We start from the raw sequence: 21,549 nt of genomic DNA on the forward strand, positions 1-21,549 counted from the left end.
CCTCGTATGTTGACAAATACTTTCTCTTGGAGTAAAGTGATCTGAGCTAATCTCTGCTCCTCTCTCCCAACACTGAAATCTTCACATGTTGCACTAGGGTCCAGATTCAGACTTAAACTGGTTTTCAACTTTAATTGTTTCAAAATATTCTCTTGTTATGTTCCTAGCTTCTGGAACACTTCGCTGTCAGTGTGAGGGTGATGGGATGGGTCAAAGACTGTTTCTTCCCTTAGGCATGAACTTCTGTCTGCTTGCCATGAAAGCTTTTGTGGCAATAGCTATTATGGGGCAAAGATAAAACATTTTGCCTTTCGAGCACTTGCTGGCTTGATGAGAGGGAAGGTCTGGTGTTCCTCTAGTCTTCTGACCATGGTGTTTTTCCATGGAATTCCTAAAAATTGCCTTCACATGGCCTGTGAGAAGCCTGCCTGGATGTTTTCAAGTGTCCTAAGTCACCTCATGTTATACTCTGATATCCTGGGTTTCACCCATACCAGAATGGTCTGGCCATGACTGGGGCCATGTTGGCATACTTGCCTGCTCAAAAAGCAGCAAATCTGGTCTGGAGGTGCCTTGATCTTGTTCTCAAAATTTATTGTAGAGCTGTCCAGTTACCTTTTGACACCACTTCACTGGAAGGAAGCCTGCAGCTAGTGAGGGACCGTAGGTAACAGTGCTGTGACCTCCAGTCAGGAAGGGAAGATCCTCAATCCCCTTTCACTCCTTCCAGAGCAGTTCCAGCTTTGCAGCAAGTTGTTTGAGTGAGAGTTCTGTATCTTAGAGGTCAATACGTGGCTCTTGCCGTGGAAGAGGCTGACTTTTGCCCTTCCCATTGAAGGGGCTGCCATGGTGGTGTTTCCTAAGGAAATGCAGCCAGTGGTGCTTGAGGGCACGCTTCCTCGGTTAGATGTGTAGCCACAAGGTCCTGAACTTTCTTCAGGGTATGCTCAGTGAACAATTTGAGAGCAAAGTCTTTGACCGAAACTTGCATAGCTTGCTTTCTACTTTCTTTCCTGAGTAATTCTCATGGAAGATTGTGTGAGTCCTGAGTCAGGACAGTGGGATTTTGCTCAGAGGAAGAGAGCATGTATGGGGGGCGGGGGGAGGCAACCCATTTTCTTTGCTTTCCCCTTCCAGTATAACATCATAAATGTGAGTGGACTGGGAACAGGATGATTTGTCATTGTTAATGTTTTTTTTTTTTCTTTGTTTTTCTAGGAACTAGTTCAGGATCAAAACTAAAAGTTCCTGAGCTGAGTATAAATGGCACACAGCACGTTGTTCAAGCAGGCCAGACTTTAAATCTCACCTGCAGGTAACCAGCTGAGTTGGATTCTGATAATTTGGCTGGGAGTTCATACACCTGACACTTTCTTTTTTTGTAACTGAAATTAGAAAAAAATGAAACCTTATGTTGTGGGGAAAGGTGGGGAATGAACTTCAATGGCAATTGTTTAATAGTTCTTTGTTGTTTCTGTTGTTGTTTTTGGAAAACAAGATAAAAGAGAACCCCAGAAATAGCCTGATATAATAAAAAGAAAGCTTGGGAACTGGAGCTATATAATTGCAGCCCAACATAATTGTTTCTGCTTCCTTATCTGTATTTGCAGGGGGGAAATGGTTCATTCATGGTCTTTGCCTGAAACTCTAAGTAAGGACAGCAAAAGGCTGAAAGTAATTAAATATGCCTGTGGAAGGAATGGGAAGCAGTCCTGCAGTAGTCTGACCTTGAGCAGAACTCAAGCAAGTGACACTGGAAACTATAGCTGCAAATACCCAACAAGTCCAGCGAAAAAGAAGAAGGAATCTACAGTCTATGTATTTATTAACGGTAAGATTACGTTTTTTAACACTTCTTGGTACTTGCACTTCAATACAGCAAAATGGACAAATAAGGCAGTTCAGGGTTTTGAATGATATTTTCAGCCTCGCAAAATGTCATAATAATTTACCAATTAATGTATTAAATCTGCTTTCTCAGAGCTTGCAAATACAGATGCTAGAGTTTTATCTGTTAGGAAGAAAAATGAAGAAAGACAAAGACCGAATCCAACCAGTTTACTGGAGTAAATAGAACTCCACATGGAAGTAGACTAGAAGTGAATCTGTGAAATGGGTATCAGAGAAATCATACCTTACAGAATTGGATGATGACTGTTGAAAATCATATAACTGGTACAATGTCCACTTTAACCTGTCTGTGTTAAGATTCTAGATTTCTAGGCAGCTGAAGGATGCCAAAGCTGTCTATCCAGATCACTGAATTGTCTCATGCTGTAGAAAATTAATATTTGCTTATTAAGTAACATTCCAAAATGTACTCTGTAGTCCATGTTACACAGATTGTAAAAATCTAGAATAAATGGAATCAAACTAAACACAGAATTGTGTTCAGCAAACAAGTATCATGTAATGTATAGGAAATGCTGGAATTAGGTCAGTTAGGCTATAACAGAAATTGCTTTCTGGTCCTGTTTTCTTCCAGGATATTAATCAGACACTTCTCAGAATAGTTGAATGCAATAGACACAATAATAAAAGAAAAAATTATAAACGCATTAGGGATTTAGTTTAATTTTATATTTTAGTTTTTCTTGATTTTTACAGAATAAAATTAATAGATTACTGCAAGATATCAGGATTCACAGATTTTGAAAGCCCATATTACAGAGAATGTGCAACTGGAAGTTCTCCAAATTATGTGTCTGCTGCTTCTAACGAGTTCACATCAGAGTGAATTAGCCTTTGTTTTCATTTTGTGACACAAAGAGTGGGACTGGTGCTGTGAAAAAGCAGAATGAAATGGACCTCTCACTACAGTGATAGGAAATAAGATAGCTCCCCCCATTATTGTGTGTTGCTTTATTGAGAGTTATTGAATAATTCATGCTGTTCATCGTGCTTTCTTTCATCGAAATATACCACAGTGTTTTTCTCACCCAACTATTTCCATATAATTTACTGGATATCCAACTACAGATGCATCCATGGAAGCATAACCAAAGTAGGTTATTCATTTAGTGACCAACGTTTCCCGCTGCCTAGGAAAACTTACACTTTTCTTGGATGACTTTTGCAAGTTTCCCATCATGGGACCTTCTTGAACCTCCCACCTTGGATGTCATCTCTATCTGAGATCTACCCACAATCCTCTCCATTCACCACATGAGAAGAGCAAGGATGGTTGTGTCTCTGACTGAGAACCTCTCTGCTAAACCCATTTTACGATATAAGAGATTCCTTTACGTTCTCTTGATCCCTTTCCTGTTTGAAGTGTTAATTTTTCTGGATCCTGAATTTTTACAAATGGAAGAAACAACCAGTCTTTCTAACTCTTGACTGCTTCCTGAATTGTATGTAGCTTGCTTGCATCTGGAAGAGATCCTCAGTTAGATCTATGTGAACCAAGGTTACCTGCCTAATTTGCATGGTGATGGAAGAGAAACATATCATTGGAGAAATAGGTTTTTTTTGGACAGTCGTCTCCCCCACCCCCAGTCAGTTAAGTAAGACCGCCTGGGTGTCTTATTTTTGTTGATTTTTCAAGGACATTCAGTCATTAAATGTTGATGTCACTGTTGAATATAGGATTAGATTACATTTCTCCTCCTACCTTAGTTGCCAAAAAACAGTAAAATGTTTAAGGGACAAACCTGTATTAAGCTTAGATCTCTTTGGCATCTTAATTTTCTGAATTTGACAATCCTTTTGCTTGAAAACCGATTTCTTAACACTTAAGTGTTGATTGTGTCCTACCAAGCACGTATGAGAGTTAGGGCAAACCCCTGATAACGAGGGAGGCTGCAAGGTGACTGCTCATTTAATGCCTATTGAAAGTGTCACTTTGTCCTAAGGTGGGAAAAGGGATACTAGTCCTCCAAAAAATCTACAATTTCAGGAAGAATTGTTGAGTAAGTTGAAAAGATACAAGATACCGAGTACCCAAACTCACCCTTTCTGATCAGTGTAGTGTTAGCATTTGGAAAGGAAATACTTAAGGAATCTCTTAATGTAAGTCATTGTTCCTGTGAACATGCATGAAATTCAATTATCTGGCGCAAGTGGAGGTGAGACGGGAGTGACAAAATCCTCTGTCAAGACTACCGTTCTTGAGTTTAGTTTTATTTTAAATGAACTTGTGGGTGCTTAGGAAATAAACATTTGTAAAATTTGGGTCCCTCCTAGTTTTGTATTGTTTCCTGTGGCAGGACGTTGTGTCAGTCCATTTCCCATATTAGCTCCATGTGGATCACCGAGGTGCCTGTTTCCCATGTCTTAGCATGCTGCAGATGAGAACAAATAGTTGCTATTTACAAACACAGAATCCGAATCAGGAAAGTTGATATTGTTTGTACAGGAAGTCATCACTTATTGTTTTAAAAATGTTATTCATTTCCGTAATTAGAGTGATACTGAATATGAACTGGATTTAAAAAAAAAAAAAACAAACCACAACAAAACAATAAACCCAGTAAGTCCTCTGGGTCAGTAAGGAGTGTATGCTATGGCAGAAGATGAGCTTCTATAGACAAAACCAAGACGCAGGACGATGAGATGGAGAATGCAAGTCCCAGTGCCCCAGGATGACTTGAAACGTTTCTGAAGAAGCCCTGTGTTTGGGTGATGGAGAACGGGCAGGCTGGTGACTTCTCTTGTGGGAGCTAGTCCTGACACCACCCTTCTTTCAGCTGGAGAGGTCACTACTGAGTTGCACGGGGGAGTGAGCGCGCAGTATGTACTGCAGCAACTTTTGACCACACACAGCTCAGGAATTGAGACATCAAGTGAGGGAAATGAATTCTCTTAAGAGCCTTGGACTTTGCTCTAAGAAAACTGATGGCCTGACTTCCACCACAAGGCATGGGAAAAAATCTGAAATGAAGCAAAGCCTCTTTGCCAATTTCTCCACTATCTCGGACCCAAAACTGCTCGGATCTTTGTTTTGTTACACAACCGCAGCATTTAGTGGTAGTAAAAATGGAAAGATTTGTAATGAACATTCACTGCATACGTTGGAGTGAGGCATGGGGAATTTTCTGCTTGAAAAGAGATAATTATAGAATAAAGACATTCAAGAAACACCAAATTATCAGCAGGCTGTTTTGAAACCTCTGTAGATTTCCCTGGGGACAGTGCTAAAGGCTTTTATTTCTGCCTGCCTGGTATCTCCAAGACACTCTTTTCCAGTTGCTGGAGTTCATTTGCTTTCTTCAAAAAATGTGCAGTTCTCTTCATTCTCTCATCATCTCTTGCCTTTGATCGATTGTTGCCATGGTGTGACAGAGAAAAAGCATATCGGTTCAATTACATTGATATATCAAGGTTAGATTTTTGCAAGAATTTAAACAAACTTTGATTCAAGTTGAAGTGTTGCTACTTCCTGTGATGAAGACAGCTTTCAGCTATTAATATACAAGAGTAATATCTTAATTCTGTTGCAACAGAGAATTCTTCTCTAAGTGAAGTTGTACTAGGGTATTAGCTCATTTCTTAGTGAATGTTCTCCCTCTCCTTGTCTCTCCTCACACTCCTGCCGTGCATGCCTTCTGACCGCACACTTTTCCTTGCAAAATGAGACATGTACTGGTACTTCAATCAAGCACCGTTCAAAATATTCCATTTTAAAATCAGACCTCTAGGCTGACTGAGTTGTCTATTCTCTTTCTGTGCTTAACAGAGAGAAGAAAGGACCTTCTGGTACGTATTTCTCATCACTGACTTTACAAGGCATCTGGAGAACAAGCTTAGAAATAGACGTCTTGCTTTGAGATGATTTAAGTCAGGTGACACAAATCAGAGCTGGGTAATTAGAGGTACAAGTCCTGAGAGTACTTGACTCACCAATGCCTGGAATGTCTAACATGTCCACTAGTTTTGGATATTTGGCTTGAGATGTGTCTCAGATTGGACAGTCCAAAATGAAGGGCTTTAGCATTAGTGAATGCTTCAAAATGTAAGCCTTCGAAGTGCCAAAACATCTGGGGTTTTGAGTGCCTTTTTGAACTCTAGAGTTGTATTCTGCAAGTGCTGACCGTCTGGCATCTCCTTGGGAGGTCCACTTGTTGACAGATAGCTGGATCCAGCCCCAAAACTGACAGGGATTTAAGATTTAGCTTGAATGGATTGACTCCTGTAACCCCAAAGGTACTGTGTTGCAGAACAGAAAGGGTATCAAAAGAGTTCCCCTAAAGAGTCTCTTAAGATCAGAAGCATCAAAATCAAAATAATTCAACAGGTGAAAAAAGCAGTAAGACAAAACACCCTGAAAGCCAACAGAAAGGGAGATTTTCTTCTTCTTATTCAGAAATAATGTACTGACAGAAGAACCTGCTGAGGCCTGGGAAACTCTTCCTCCCCTGTGCCTTTTTTCTGTCTTTGCTTTTGGCACAGTTTTAGTGTATGAGCAGTACAGTTTTGGCTTACACTGTCAGAGTCAAAAATATGATAGTGCTCCTGTTACGAAAAGGAAACTAGTTGAAATTAAGCTATGCTACAGCTGTATCAAGTACGCGGACACATTTTTTAGTGTCTAATGAGGTTCCTGTTACAAAACAGAGCCCTCTAGGACTTGCTGACGTCAATCACCTATAACTGCCATGCTTTTGTCATTGCGTGTATATGGACTTCACATCACAGTACACGGTGTTGAGCAGAGCATGTGTGGATGTCTTGGCAGCATCAAAGGCCATGCACTAAGCCCTCCAAGGTCCTTCTTCCTCACCAAAGTTTATAGCTCCTACTGAAACAGAAATAATATTTCCAAGATGAACTATCATGAGGGAGGGATACATCTGAAAAAGTGTTCCTAATGCCCAGTAGCATTTCTAGACATCGCTTTCTGGACATAGTAATTGCTCTAGGGTGGATTTCCTGGCTTATGTGGGTAAGAAAGTTTTTCCTTAAGAGTTTTAACTGTATTTTTTATGTGCGTTATGGACCTACATTGATGATAGCATAGTATAACTAGCCCCAAAGGAAAACAAACCAACCCACCTAAAAATCACTGTACAACTATGCTAGCAATGCTTTGTGTCTGAATGTGCTCCAGATATAAAGTATTCCACGCCTTTTTATTTCTATTTTTTTTTCCTGGACTTCTGTGATTATTAATTTATATCTCAAGCCTTCCTTCGAGGTTTAGAAATCGTTTGAATTTGAAGAGTATTATTTTACAGGCTAAGAGGCAAGAGTGGAAAAGCCCTTCTTGCAGATAGGTGGTGTGCTTCCAGACATACAAAATGGGAATTTTTTTTAAGGAACATAGAAGCCTATATGTGAGCAGGTTGAACAGGTGTGTTTCCTAAGGCGTGATTAATCTCATTGTAAAACAGATGTCTAAAACAGGTCAGATGAGTCCCATGGTTTTCCCCGGTGACAACACTAACAGTTTGGCCACGTAGCTTGGTGAGAAATGTCTATACTTTAGATGTGTAAGTGAGATGAGAGCCACTCTTGGTGTGCAAGGTTCTCCTCAAATTACTTCTAAACAGCCCTACTAATTTAGCTGGGATAAATAAAGTTAGTTAGGGTGAATCCCTGCAATGGAAAGGGGAATTTGGCAATTTACCTATTAACTTTAATGAAGTTTGCATGTCTGTACTTTAGTGAAGACTTTGGTCCTCTTCACGTGCACGAGGGAAAAGAGTGTTATGTGAATGTGAGGAAACTGTTTTGGCTCTTTTAGCCTGAAAAAAATCTTAATGATGAGCCAAGTGTAAGTAGGTATTTTGGAAGAACTTCAGAAGACAAACTTTCAGAGATTTCAAGGAGCTCAGATTTTCCTGCAGAGACTTTTCTTCTTGCAAATGTATGTGTAATCTGACTCACATAGTTCAGATTATTAAAAACAAACCAAACCCATGAACAGTAGCTGAAGCCTGTGGAAATAAAGAACCTCTCCACCTTTTCTGATTTTGGCATTTCAAGTGTTGGCTAATTTAGTTGTTTGTGCAAACCCCATAAATAGTCTAGACAGGTTACTGATACCAGACATAATATTGCTTGTGTTAAGCCTCCTATCAAGTTTGTATCTGGCTGCCAACCAGCTTAATAAAAAGCTGCTATTTATGTTCTTCAACAATATAGCAAGTGACCTTCATGGATTTTGTGATTTCATGAATGCTCTTTGTGGTTTCACATTGATTGTAACTAAGAGATATTGTAAGGAACACAGTCAAACCAGCACACAGTCATTAATTCCAGGCACAATTTAAAAATACACTAAACTGACTTTTAAAGTAACCTTTAGCATATGCAAATATTCTGGCTGTCCATCTTTCATTTTGCTACTCTTGCAGGCAGCTCTGAAGCAAAAAAAAAAAACCACAAAAACAAAAGCAAAACCAACCAACCAATGAAAAATTTTTTTTTAAAGAAAGATCAACCCTCTTAGATCTTCCATTCCAAATCCTGATGGAGCTGAATGTGTAACTTGGATGTGGTCTTCAAGATAGGTCAATCCATGATGTTCCTTTTATGTCTAGAGGTTTCTGAACATAAAAGTGAGTGAAGCTGGCCCAGAAGACTGCTGGCAGGAGGTTAGGTCATCCCAGATGTGCTGCCAGCCAGCTGTTCGGGGAAGGATGGCATTTACTTCCACTCAGGAAGGAATTGGGAGGAAATGTAGCAGGAGCCACTGGCAATACCTAGGACTATGATGGGAGGGAAAGAGGGAAAAAAAAGAAGCAAGACTGCTGTTATTTGGGGGACAGAAGGTTTCCACGTTGTTGGCATACCCTGCCAACGTGGCATAACCTGCCCTGGTTCTGCTGTGGGTTCGGCTTTGCCTGATCCAGGCTGGTAGAGTCTGCATCAGATTCTGGTCTTGAGGCACCGAGAGTATCCCCTTATGGCCATTAAGACGGAAGGAGAATAAAATCAAAGGGAATCAGGAAAAGCCTCCACACTCATTATGAAAACAAAACTGTGCTAGGAAACATGATGCGTATTTCTTTTAATCAAAAGCAGGAAGACATTTGGAGCACTTGGGGCCATCAATTGCCCTCCGGCCCACGGCGGAAGTCCCCGGTGATGTCAATGGGAGCTCTGCACGCGAATAACAGGGGCACGGAGACGCCTTGGCGTACCACTGCGGGGATTCTACCAAGAAAGGCTGTGACCGAGCTTTAAAGCCTACTGAGAGCAGCCAGGGCGTTTAGTTGACTTTTACAGAGCACTTCATTGACTTCTCCAGGCTCGAATGTGCATTTCCATTGAAGAAGGAGGAAAAAAAAAAAAAAAGCCAATCGTGGTGTTTTGTGCTTGTTTCCTGTCCCTGCCTTCAGATGGGCAGGAATTCGGTGAGGTCTGAGCCGCACAGCCCCCACCGCCTCAATATTGGCATCAGTCCGTGGTGACACTGTGTCTGCAGACAGCACCGGTAGTCCCCAGAACAGCTCTTCCTCACGCTTGTAATGATCTGGAGATTATGATACAGGAAACTACTTTGCAAAGCTTGCTGGTTTTGGGCAGGAGCTCTTAATTTTGTGACAAAGACAAACGAGTCTTTGGGGAGTAGTAAATCCGTTTGTCTGGTGATGTTAAGGGGCAGGTGACCTCTTCTGTGGCTGCAGCCCCTGGAACAAAAAAGGTTCTTTTCACCGTGCTACAAACAGGTTCATTCTTGGTCTTTCCTTGAATCGTACAGCAGAGGAAATGTCAACCTAACAAGTCCTTAGGGTATTTTTTATTACATACGCATCCCCTATTACTCATAAGTTCCTTTTGCGATTTCAGTGGACATTTAACACCTATTATTAAATAAAGCATTGTGGCTTTCATTTCAGAAAGTTTTTGTAACAGTTTCATTAAACCCCTTTAGGAAAACTTTTTCTGTATCCTGGGGTACACTTGAGATCCTCTACCTTAGGATTCTCCCCAGTATAAATTCAAGTAGACTTTGCTTTTCTTCCTGTTTGATATCTCAAACAAAAATATTATTTCATACAATAAGAAAAGGAGATCCTAAGGGCACAACAGCTTTATGACACTGGGAAGTGCAGATCATACTTTTGAAAGAAAAGCAAAAGTAATGTATTTGAAGAACTACTTGAGTGAACATAGGTCAACATGCAGAAGTCTGGGACCAGAACACTTGAATAAAGTATTACAATTTGAGGTTTTATAAAGGGTCAGTTCTTGCTAGCTTTACTCATTTCTTATCCAAGAAAGATTTCCATTGTTTTTTGTAAGGTTTTTGACTGATTGAAAATAATAGGATTTGCCTGAAAACACATTGGAGCTGTAGATAAGGGCAGAACTAAGATCTGAATGTTCCACTTTTTTAAGAGTTAAAACCCAAACCTTATGTGAATTTTGAGGTAGTCTATCTGCGATGTGAGTCAAACCGAACCTTCAGATCTGAACACCTGCAAAGAAGATTTGGAGCCAGAGCCTGTGGCTTGAGCCCCTCTTTGTTAAGTGGCCCAAACAATAGCAGCAGCAATGTTCCCTGTTCCCAGCGCAAGCTATTTATGACAATGTCCTTTGTTACAGGGATTGTTCAAGGGACGGTAAATTACTCTGCCAAGCTTTAGTTATTGAGTCAAAAGGAATTAATGTTTTCCTGGCATTTTCATTTACCTTGTCACTTAAAAAGAGACATATAGGTATTGTGATAGTGGGAAGGAGGAGAATAATTAAGTCTCATTAGTCTGTATTCTCAGAGTTGAAAATATGGCTGCATAATCACAGTAGATTCTTTCTCCTGGTGAAGTCAACGTGAGTTTTCCCCATCAGTTTCCTTGCAGAGAGCAGGAACATGTCCAGTGTAGTGGTTTCCTGATAAGTGAAGTTCAGCTCACTTCCCATATAATTACTTCTCCTGGTGATAATAAAATAGAAATGCCCTGAAATAAAAAACATATATCTCAGCATCATTACAGATGATGCTGTAATGGGAAAAATGTACTTCAACTGTCCTGGATTTTAATGGAGATACCAAAGTACTGCTACTGATATTGAGTGATAAATATATTTTCAAATACTTAATAATATTTTGCTGAACTTATTTAGATAAAAATAAACAGAAGACTGATTGGAGGACTTTGTCTAGTTTTCATCATGGATGGGGTTAGTCTGTTCTTTCAAGGCTGTATGCACCGTTACAATTTCCACACACTGTCTTAAGATTTCACATATTAACCTTTTCCTTTTTCTTCTCCTGCAGATACAGGCAATCCATTTGTGGAGATGCACAGTGATATACCTAAAATAATACACATGACTGTGGGAAGAGAAATGATCATTCCATGCAGAGTCACAGCACCAAACATTGCTGTTACTTTAAAAAAGGTACCTCAATCCAAGCATGCTCTGAAGGTGTTATTGTGGATGATGCTTCTTTTGTTTGTTTTTTTTACAACTATTGTAATTCTTTTGAAATATTTCAACAATTTAGTATTTCTTAAACAAGGTTTCTGGGTGTCAGTGTGTTTAGAAATATTTCAACCCTGGAGGCTTCATCTCGTATCTCACAGAAGGGCTTCATCAAATCTCTTACATTGGCTGAGAATTTTCTGAAGAAAATGAAACTTTTCATACCATTTTATTAAATCTTCACTGACAAAGATTTCTTAAGCCCAGGAAGGAATTTCTTGTTAGGAGAAGAGATTTCCTCCCACCTCTTCCCTTGCCCTTCCTCCCCTTTCCTCTTCTGTCCTCTGGAACAGCCGGTGAGTGCAGTCCCTGGGGATTTGCTGGGGCTGTACAAGGATCTCTCAAGCCTTTGCCCTACCTCACTCCCACCGGTGACTTTGCTGCTTCCTTTTACATATGAGTGCACTTATCAGACAAGGGGTGGTTTCTCTTTGCAGGGAAACGTGCAGAGTTTGAGACGGTGTGGCCAGTATTAGAAAACCTAGACATTTTTCATGTTTTGGGGAAACCACTTCTTTCCCAGGTGCCTTGAGAGTTACGTGGACAGGTAACTGACCTATATGTATGTAGTGAAGTACCTCATATCAAGACAGGGAATGGTGCTTCTTTTTTTTAAAGTTCCTTTGTTTGCCTTAAAAATTAAGTGGAAGTGCCAGTGATGTTTTGTTTCTAAATAAAGGGAGTTCTGTACATAGTGGCATAAATGTTCATCACTGTCACACGGAAAAGAAACTTGTCTTTTTATAGAATAACATGCAATTGCCAAATCGTACCACTGTAAGATGCTTATCTAGATCAATACAAGTCTTTGATTCCTCTTTGAATATAGACTTTTACACAAGCCACAGATTTGATCCTGTGTTTTAACTTGACCTGGAGGTTTACAAATTCTATCCAGTGCTGCTTTGCTAATATAGATACAGATTTTGCCTCTTGGTTTCCACCTATTAAATCACGTGAAAGAAAGCACAATTCAGGAAAAGAAAGTAATCTGACCTAGGATGTTACCATATGTATGTGTATAAACACACACACACACACACACACACTTCTGCAAGAAGTGCACCAGGGGTGGATGATGCACAAGATTCTGTGGCTGTAGAATCAAAAGTAAATGAGGTTTGGCTTTCAGTAAGGTGGGTGTTGTAAAGTGGGAACTTATCTGGACACTGTAGTATTGCATCTGAAATCTCAGCATATTAAATTCCTAAGCGAGAAAATTTCTGTCAGGTTTCTCTCTTATTGAACAATATAAAACCAATTTTTTTCTCCTTGTTTGGAGGAGATTGAGACATATCTACTCTCTTTTTTCATATCAACTTGCCTTTAGCTTGAGGTTGTGGTGTAAGGCACATCTTTACACCATCAAAACCAGATGTAATACTCTGGGAAGGAGAAAGAGGAGGTGGAGCCAAGTCTCGAAAGAAAGGATTGGTTGCTTACATGTTTTGCATTCCAGGAAAAATAAATGTGTTCCCTTATTAATCGCAGAATTTCCTGAAGCATGTAAGCTACAATGCATTACATCATATCTTACTTTATTATTATCTGTGCACCCATATATGAAGATTCCAGCAAGTTTTTGCTCACATAGCAATTAAGAGATGTGTTAAATGCATTTCACAGCTGCAGGCGTACTACTTCTGGAGAGCTGGCAAAAGCTATTCTGTTTTCCATTCAGCGATAAAGGAAGAAGTCAGAGTCCCCATAATGCAATCCTATGGAGCTGGAAAGAAAACCCCAGCATTAGAGTCATTAGGTTCTGCATTCTCTATTGCCAGGAAGTAAAATTATGAAATACTTTTTGGTAATCTCTCTCTTCTGGAAGGACTTGTTACAGATGCCTGAGCACTGCCTCCAGCATTTTGTTCCTGTGCAGTGCTACTTCTTGGTTTTAATGGACCAATGTGGGAAAGGTTTATTATCCATCTTCAACACTACAAATTAATTTTTTACTAAAACTGCATCTTTACCTTAGTCAACCTTTTTGAGATACTGTGTTGCCCTTAACTTCCAGGCTGAACACCTGTGCAAATTGTATTCTATAGCATGGCAATCATATACAACACAGGAGGAATCTTAAAAATCAAGAAGCTAATAAAACAGGCATTGGGAAATGGGGATGGAGCTTTTCATTCCTATTTCAAATTCAGGCTTCAGGTCCTGTTATAACCTATATCTGCAACAGCTGTTGGCTCTTTCTCTTCCTCATCATATGAAGATCTGTGGAATCAATCAACAGATTTGATCTAATGCTTAATAGACAGATATCCAGAGCCTCTGGATCTATCATTCTTATCAATATGATTCTGGAAGCCTCAATCAAGATCACTAAAATAAGATAAACCTTATTGCAAGTAAGGTGTGCACTTCTCTTGCCTCTTCATTTACTCTTATCTTGCTGAATAGAGAAAGCACCACCTTTTGGTACAATGGTTTGATCCCTCTGTTTATTCTCCTTTTGGATTCTCTGTCATAAAGTCAACAATGACATTCATGAGAATAGAGGTAAACAAGCTTCAGCATAAGGAATAAAAAGAGGAAAAAAAACCCCAAGGATGTTGAGAGTCGTACATGTGGACAGTCTGAATTCTTAATAATGTCACTTCGTCCTTCCCAAATTGATGGAAGGGGAAACATGAAAGAAAAGACAAGCATTCAAAAGTCTAACGTACATTTTTACTATACTTTCAGCTGGGTCTTTCCAATACAATCTGCCTTTGGAGACGTGGGGAACCACACCTTGACTATATACCCTTGACCATACGTATATGCCCAAAACCTTGTGGTAGTACTGTGTTAATGCCACCAGGTACCAAAAAGGTTCAGTGGTTGGTGCTGAGCAAAGAAGGAGGCACAGCCTATACCAAAAGAAACTGAAGTCTAGTTTGAAACAAAGTACAAAGAAGGTAAAAGTCCAACACTGCACTGGGAGCCACAGCAATGTGGTTCATGCAGATAAGTACGTAGACAATTAATTCCATGTTTACTGCAGCCGTCGCAACAAACTGAATCTTTGAATGCTTCTATTTGCTGGTACCCATCTGTAACCTATCATTTTGGCTGGATTCATCCTCTGCTTCTTCAGTGGAAATCTCACTGTTCCAGCACTGTGTTTCTTCATAGGTTTTCTACTTCTCTCAGTGATGACCAGTTGGCCAAGTTTTTTTACAAGGCCCTGAACTACACTGGCCCTGCTCTGCATGAGGGATGGACATCTAGAGATCCCTTCCAACCTAAATTATTGTGCGATTCTGGGATTCTCTGTCCTGTACCATCCATGCAGTGATCATCATGGCGATGATGCCGTGTCTCTAGGTGGTGGCCTGGAAGCTGGTTTAGGGCAGAGCAAAACAACTGTGCTTCCCTGAGAATGGGAAGCAGGTCATCTGAACCGGTGGGGTTGGCAGAGGAGAATGGCATGGAGGAGAGCTGGGTAAGAAACTGAAGCAAGTATGGAGAAGATGTAGACCTGTGAAGAGCTGTGAGGGTGAGCACCCAGCCACCGCCCTTGTTCTCTTCTGAGACAAAATCCTGGTATTTCTACCCTCTGAAAGGGACTTGCAGTATTTTGTTTCCCCGCCCCCTCCCAAAAGACTTAGCCACAGACCGGCTGTGTCACAGTGGTCTTTTGCTAGTCATAGACTTCAGTTTTCTAAAGTTTTCCTTACAGTAACTTAAAAGTGTCGAGTTATGCTTTCATATGTGACTGCATGCGACTTCTTGGTCTCGAAGCTGCAAAAATTTACACTCAAAGATGTAGCTCTAGCTGTTTTTGAGGGGTGTCAGATGAGTAAACTGTGCAGGCAAAGACTTGCCTCTGGAGAAGGTGACCCTGTTGGCTATACAGACAACTCACAACATTAGGTGTTGCAAAACAGGATCGTATTTATGAGCACTTTATTTCCAAGACACAGACACTTCCTGTGTCTTTTGGTTACTCTCCCATTCCTGGATTAAGGCTAATACAAATTCAGTTATCCATCAATTAACTAATTAATGTGAAGGGAATGCATTCCCTGGGAAATGTCAGTCTAGGGAGGCTCTGACTTGACTCTTTCTTCATGGTATATATGAAAACCTGTAGAGGAATATGCGCAGAAACAGTTTGGTTTCTATCAACACAGCAAGAGGATAAATCCAGTTGAAGCCCTTGAAAGCATAACTATGAACTAGTTAAACCAAAGCTTGAATATTTGTTTTATTTAAACAGGAATGGCAACAGAGGTCTTAGAGTCCAAGATATTGTTGAATGGTAGCCAGCAGGCTGTAATGTAATGGGCTTTACTTGTGTGTGTAACACACACTTCCCCTGTGATTTGCATGCTTATTATAGCGTCTTATCAGTTGTGGTAAAGATAAGGAATTCTACCACAGCATTTTCTGCTCTGTAATTATTGTTCATTTGATTCACCATGCGTTTCTGTTGGAGGAAATGGCATGAGATGAGTGGAGGTGATCTCAAGGGTAGCTTTAGGCGTGCGCTGAGTGTGCAGCGTTGAGGATGCCGGGTTTTGGAGAGCAGCAGGACCATGCAGGAAGGTGCTGGGCAGCCACATTTCCCCCAGCCTCTGGCAGCCACCCATGTTGGCTTTGGTCATAGGAAGGAGAGGGCTGGCCAGCGTACAAACCCTCTGCTCAAATAAAGGGGAAGAAAAAGATGGAAAGGCCATAGTGAGAGGTGATGGGCTGCAAGGTGCTTAGTTGTCCCAGAGGTCTTTGCTTAGGGCATTAATTCACTCAAACTCTGCTATGTGCCATCTTTTAAAATATGTTATTTTTACCATAAAAGCAGGCTTTATAAAAGTAAAGTCACATCCAGGCTTTGTACTCATGGCTGATCTCTGTGTTGGCCAAGCGGTGGCATTTATTCCATTGCTATGGCATAACAACAAAACCGTGATGTGAAAAAAAGAGGTCTTGTCTGAACTTCAATGCCTATGTCATGCTTTGCCTTTTCAGGGTTTTCTTGACACCTTATTAAACTGGGGCTTAAAACTCAAAGGCTCCTAATGTAAAATATAATTTGTACTTCTGACAAAGTGAACACTTGATCACACATGGCAATATTTTAGTCTGTATTAGATTTCAGGTCTCAAGTTTAAAAACACCAGATGGCTTTATACTAATTACTTGTTGGGCCCTCAGCTTCTGAGGGACTTACAGATGCTAAATTTTTAAAATGCATTGAATACTTTTTCTGTGGAAATGTGATGTATTTAGTGTTTCAAGGCATCCTTTCAAAATCTCTACTCGGTATCACTTTTGTCATTTAGTATGGTCAGTAGTTCTCAATAAAAATGCCCAAGGAAGATTCGTGGCTTTAAAATTTTCACTTCATGTCATATGTAATGACTTAGAGACATGTACTCTGTGACCTGTCAGCTTTGGAACAAGCATTCATGTCCTTAACTTTTTTTTTTAAAAACGGTCCAGTCCTTTAGACAACATAAACGTGAGAAACATCAGATTGAATCCTGGCAGGAATTTGTTAAAGCCACAAAATGATGGCAAATTAAGTCCCTTTGTCACCTCCATTGAAAAACGTGTATTTGTGTCTCATTGGTAAAACCAGTATACTTAATTGCAAAGGTTCGCCAAGATGAGCACTTTAGCTGCCAACCAGGAGCCAACAGAATAGCAGCCCAAGTGCTGAGGCTAATGATAGTGTCAATCTATTGTGTCATAAATTACATCCTGTTATAAATAATGAAATCTTGGAAACAAATAAAACATTCACATTCTTCACCCAGATTTTTCCTCTATTTTGTGATGAAAATGTGACTTGAAAAATCTGCATAATTAAATGTCGTCCTTTCTAATTTGATTGGCATTTTTTTAGGGTGTTTTCTCCCATTCCTTTTTATTAGGCTGCTTTGATTAGAGAGTGGCATGAGGATGAGTTGTTTTTATGATGCGTGTTTGACACTTCCAGATTCCACGCGAAACCCTAATTCCTGATGGCAAGACAATAATCTGGGACAGCATGAAAGGCTTCAGAATACCTAAGGCAACCTACAAATTCATAGGGCTCCTGAGCTGCGAGACAACCGTCGGTGGACACAAGTATAGCACAAAGTACCTAACGCACCGAGAAAGTAAGTAGTGTTCTCCACTCCCCGTCTTTTCATTAAGCACTCTGCCCTGGTGACATTATTCACTTTTCTTTCTCTTCGTCACGTGCAGCCAACACAATTTTTGATGTCCAGTTAAGCACCCCGCGTCTTGTCAAGTTGCTGAAAGGAGACAGCCTGGCAATTAACTGCACCGTCACCGCAGCCTGGAACACCAGAGTGCAGATGACGTGGACTTATCCTGGAGAGGTGAGTGCTGTGGTTGAAATGAAGAAACCGGGGGTTTCCCATAGATCACTCTGCATCTAGCAACCCGGGAGGAGTTTCGCCTCGAAATGCTTGCTGCGGTTTGCATTCCATCGTTTTGACCCTTGCTGACATGTCTTTAAAGGCTTCTTTTTTTCTTTCTGGTACTTAATTGAAGAAGTAAACATGTTTACACAATGTACTCTGGTTATATTGCATAATTGCAAGCGAACGCTAGAATTGTTTCATCCCTGGGAGCTTCCTTTCGACCTGCAGAAATGGTAGAAATTTATCACCCAGTCCCAGGCAGGGGCTCACTCTTGTGACAAGAAAGTTTTCAGCGAGGCTGTCTTTCTCAACACATCCATTTAAAAGACTGGCAGACAGTCAGGCACCTGACTCGAGCATGTTTAGAAAAGGTATTTTTATTTAGCTAGCAAAAATCTCATTTGTTAAGTGTCACATGAACAATCCTCTTGTTTTGACAACTACAGGAACGATCTTGAATGTGCTTCACCTCCCCTCACATCGGGGGCATCCTCATAAATATTTGTCGCTCACAGAATAACTGCCAGGGAGTCCGTGTAAAGCTGATAAGAAATTTGACATTATTTTAAGGTTTACAACTCCCATTCCTTTCATGTCAATTTGATTTATGCTGGTGATTCAAGTCAAGCTCATTTATTATGTCACTCATTGTGCCTAATCACAAGCTGAAATTATGATTACATTATATAGGGAAGATTAATGAAATTGTTTCTTGCATACTGTAGCTGTTTGCCCTGGCATTTTTTCACCTCAGAAATAAACAACTTAGCAACAAGAAATGCTTCAAATATATTATATTGCTCATTCCTGCCCTACCAAGCCCTAGCCGGGCACCACACTTGTGAAATTCTGCTTTATTTTCATTTGGATGGCAACTGAAGGGTGCTCAGTGTTTATAAGACACCAACAATGTCCTGGGTTAAATAAACTTTGAGGCCAAAGGCTGAGGGGGAGTTGCAGGAAATAACTCCTCAGACTCACATTATCTTCAGTTCCACCCTGTTATTCCCTTGCCAAATCTAGTCTCTTTTCCATCTATAGCGTTTCCAGAATTCTCCCCCTCTTGTGTTAATGCCGCCTTCTTCTATATATCTGCTGTCTATGGACACTGAATCCAGGCACCAAATCATGTGCTGCTTTTCATATTGTGGCTTTGGGGATTTTTACAAGCAATGCTGGACAAGGCGCAACGGGGATCTGGGCATGTTGGTACGGCAGGCCATATAGAAGGGATGATCTTTGTCTGGAAAGAACTAGTTTGGATGCTATTACAACTTTGGTGAAGATAATAATGAATTGCCGTATAATGTTACTTAAAATTTTTATTGTTGAGCCTCTGGAAATGTTAGGCATCTTTTGCATGTCTGTGCCGCACAGAGGGATCTGGATTATTAATTTTTTTAGGTATGGTGGCAGTACCTTAAAATAAAAATCTTAATAATCATGAAAATTGGTTTCATTAAGCTCTTTCTTGTTCATTTTTACTTTTATAGGCAAGGAAGAGAGGTTCTGTAATGCAGCGTATTGACCAGAAGAATACAGAAGCCAATATTTTTTACAGTATCCTCGTTGTTGACAAAGTGCGTGATATTGATAAAGGCCAGTATACCTGCCATGTGAAGAGCGGGCCATCAATCAAAGCTGTTAACACGACAGTCATTGTTTATGGTAAGAAGTGTTACAGATTTGTACAATACCGAATGCTCATGTACCAACTTCAGTCATACGATAGCTTTACATCTTGACACAAAATGGAAGTGAATTTACAGCACGTTTGTCATGGCCAGAAAAAGGAGAGAGACCAGAGAGAATATGTACCTTTTGCTCCATGACTGTTTTGTGCTGTTGGCGGTAGACATGTTAATATTCAGTTTGATCACTCTTGTCTGCAAAACACTGTGATGACCCTGTCCTCAGTTAGTTCTGGCAGAAGCAATCAGTTAAGTTATAGTGTGCAAAAAAATAAAAAGCTGAACTTAAATAGAAGAATCCTGCTTCCTCTTCTGTGGTACTTATTCATTATTTTCTATAAAAAATGAAGAATAAATAGGTATACTAGCTCTACAGATAGCTGCTAGACCATTCAAAAAAATTAAACAAGCACAAGATACTGCAACTCATTAGCATGCTTTTACAGTGGGAGCCTTAAATGAGTTCCCTATGGTCTGCCTGGGCCTTCTGTGAATTCTGGAAATTTCTGGTGTTATTTCAAGTTTATGTGAATTAGGACTTTTGTGCATTGGGTGTCTATGAAAAGCTACCTTCTCTGTGCCATCCTATTACAATTAGGGCTACCCAGAATCTTTGGAGCATCATTGGTATTAAAAACCAAGTGGTTGGTGGGTGTCCTCTACAACAGATGACTCATGGTCAGAATATTGATTTGTTCTGTGCTTTCAGTGGTCTACCTTTTCTTTCTCATCTGGATGTGTGCACTAAGCACCCCATATTGGTATTCTTGGAGAGTATTTAAGTCCATTTTCTCTATTTAGGCCTTGTACTAAGTCACTGGGAGCACAGGATGAATCATGATATCGACTTATTATATTCATAAACAGATAAGCTGAAGCTGTCAGAAACTAAGTTTTAGATTAAAATTAAAGTCAGAGAAGCTGGAACTGTTGAAGCCAGCTGTTAAACTCTTATTCACATAAGCAGCCCCATCTATGAGATACCCACATTAGAAACACCCCGTGTGAATAAGGGTTTGCAGAATCAGGTTGTATCTTTATAACTTGATTTGTGTAATTAAACTACTGGTTTGCCCTCTGCATGTTATTTTCAATGTACGTGGCAAGTATGATTAAATATTGCACTTGTTTAACAGATACCCAACATCCTTATGCAGCCCATGATGTGAGTAAATATTGCACCATAGTTACTATCAAAAGGACACTCAAACAATTTTTCATGTTTTGAATGTTTTATTTTGCTCAAGTGCAGTTTGAGGGGGAAAAAAAAAAGAAAGATTTTCCAATGTATTGTATGAGTATTGTGTTTTATTGCCTCTGGTAAAACCCATCAACTTGCCAAAGAGTTTGAAATATGGGGCAGGACAACTGGAAAAGAGCAAATTCCAGCAGGTTGAGATTGTTCCAATGAAGTGATAAAGATTTGTTTGTTTCATGAAACAGCTGTTTACCAGTGATGCAGAAAGTTTCTGCCTTTTCCTTTGCTGTTTCTCTGAAGGTCCCTTAAATCCTCTCTGGCAGAATATTTTCTTTTGGAACGTTTGTTGATTCTTGGCCTTTAGGAGTGGAAGGGTCATCTGATCATCTAGTTCAGCTTCCCATGTACCACAAACCACCTTATCTCTTGTGCCTTTTTTTCTGACTGAAGAACAATGTGAATTTGGCTAGAGTGTATCTTCTCCAGGCAGATTCATGGCCTGGGAACTGTATCTCGGTTTCTTGTATATTTGTGGTATTTTTCTCTCTATATTTTATGCATCTCTAGGATGTTAGTCTTTTTTTTTGCTGTTGCCATGTAAGAACACCAAAATTATTGAAGATAATTTGTATTTGGATTTGGATTCCTGTTATCTTTAGTAGAACAAATCTTTTTGCAGGCTGAAAATCAGTAATACAGTACACCTTTTTTTTTTTTTTTTTAAGATAAAATGTTCATTAATTTGAAACGTCGAAGAAAAACTGCGCTGGAGGCTGTAGCTGGGAGAAAATCCTATCGTTTGTCAATGAAAGTGAAAGCATTTCCCTCTCCAGAGGTTATATGGTAGGACAACAGTTACTTCCACATATGCATACTGGATGTCTTCTTAGGTGAAAAATAATATCTTGGTAAAATA

The 21,549-nt window shown here is 40.0% G+C and overlaps 1 protein-coding gene across 2 annotated transcripts in view; it reads left to right on the forward strand.

The window, feature by feature from the left end:
* FLT1 (fms related receptor tyrosine kinase 1) overlaps window positions 1-21,549 on the forward strand; it is a 115,894-nt gene that overhangs the window by 14,758 nt on the left and 79,587 nt on the right. For both annotated transcript variants that reach the window (XM_069808075.1, XM_069808076.1), the window contains exons 2-8: window positions 1,219-1,315; window positions 1,611-1,831; window positions 11,168-11,292; window positions 17,312-17,474; window positions 17,563-17,699; window positions 19,238-19,412; window positions 21,359-21,476. In XM_069808075.1, coding sequence (XP_069664176.1) covers window positions 1,219-1,315; window positions 1,611-1,831; window positions 11,168-11,292; window positions 17,312-17,474; window positions 17,563-17,699; window positions 19,238-19,412; window positions 21,359-21,476 — 1,036 coding nt within the window. The remainder of the gene's footprint in view (window positions 1-1,218; window positions 1,316-1,610; window positions 1,832-11,167; window positions 11,293-17,311; window positions 17,475-17,562; window positions 17,700-19,237; window positions 19,413-21,358; window positions 21,477-21,549) is intronic.

Source organism: Haliaeetus albicilla, chromosome 20 (genome assembly GCF_947461875.1).
Source record: "Haliaeetus albicilla chromosome 20, bHalAlb1.1, whole genome shotgun sequence".
Lineage (NCBI taxonomy): Eukaryota > Metazoa > Chordata > Aves > Accipitriformes > Accipitridae > Haliaeetus > Haliaeetus albicilla.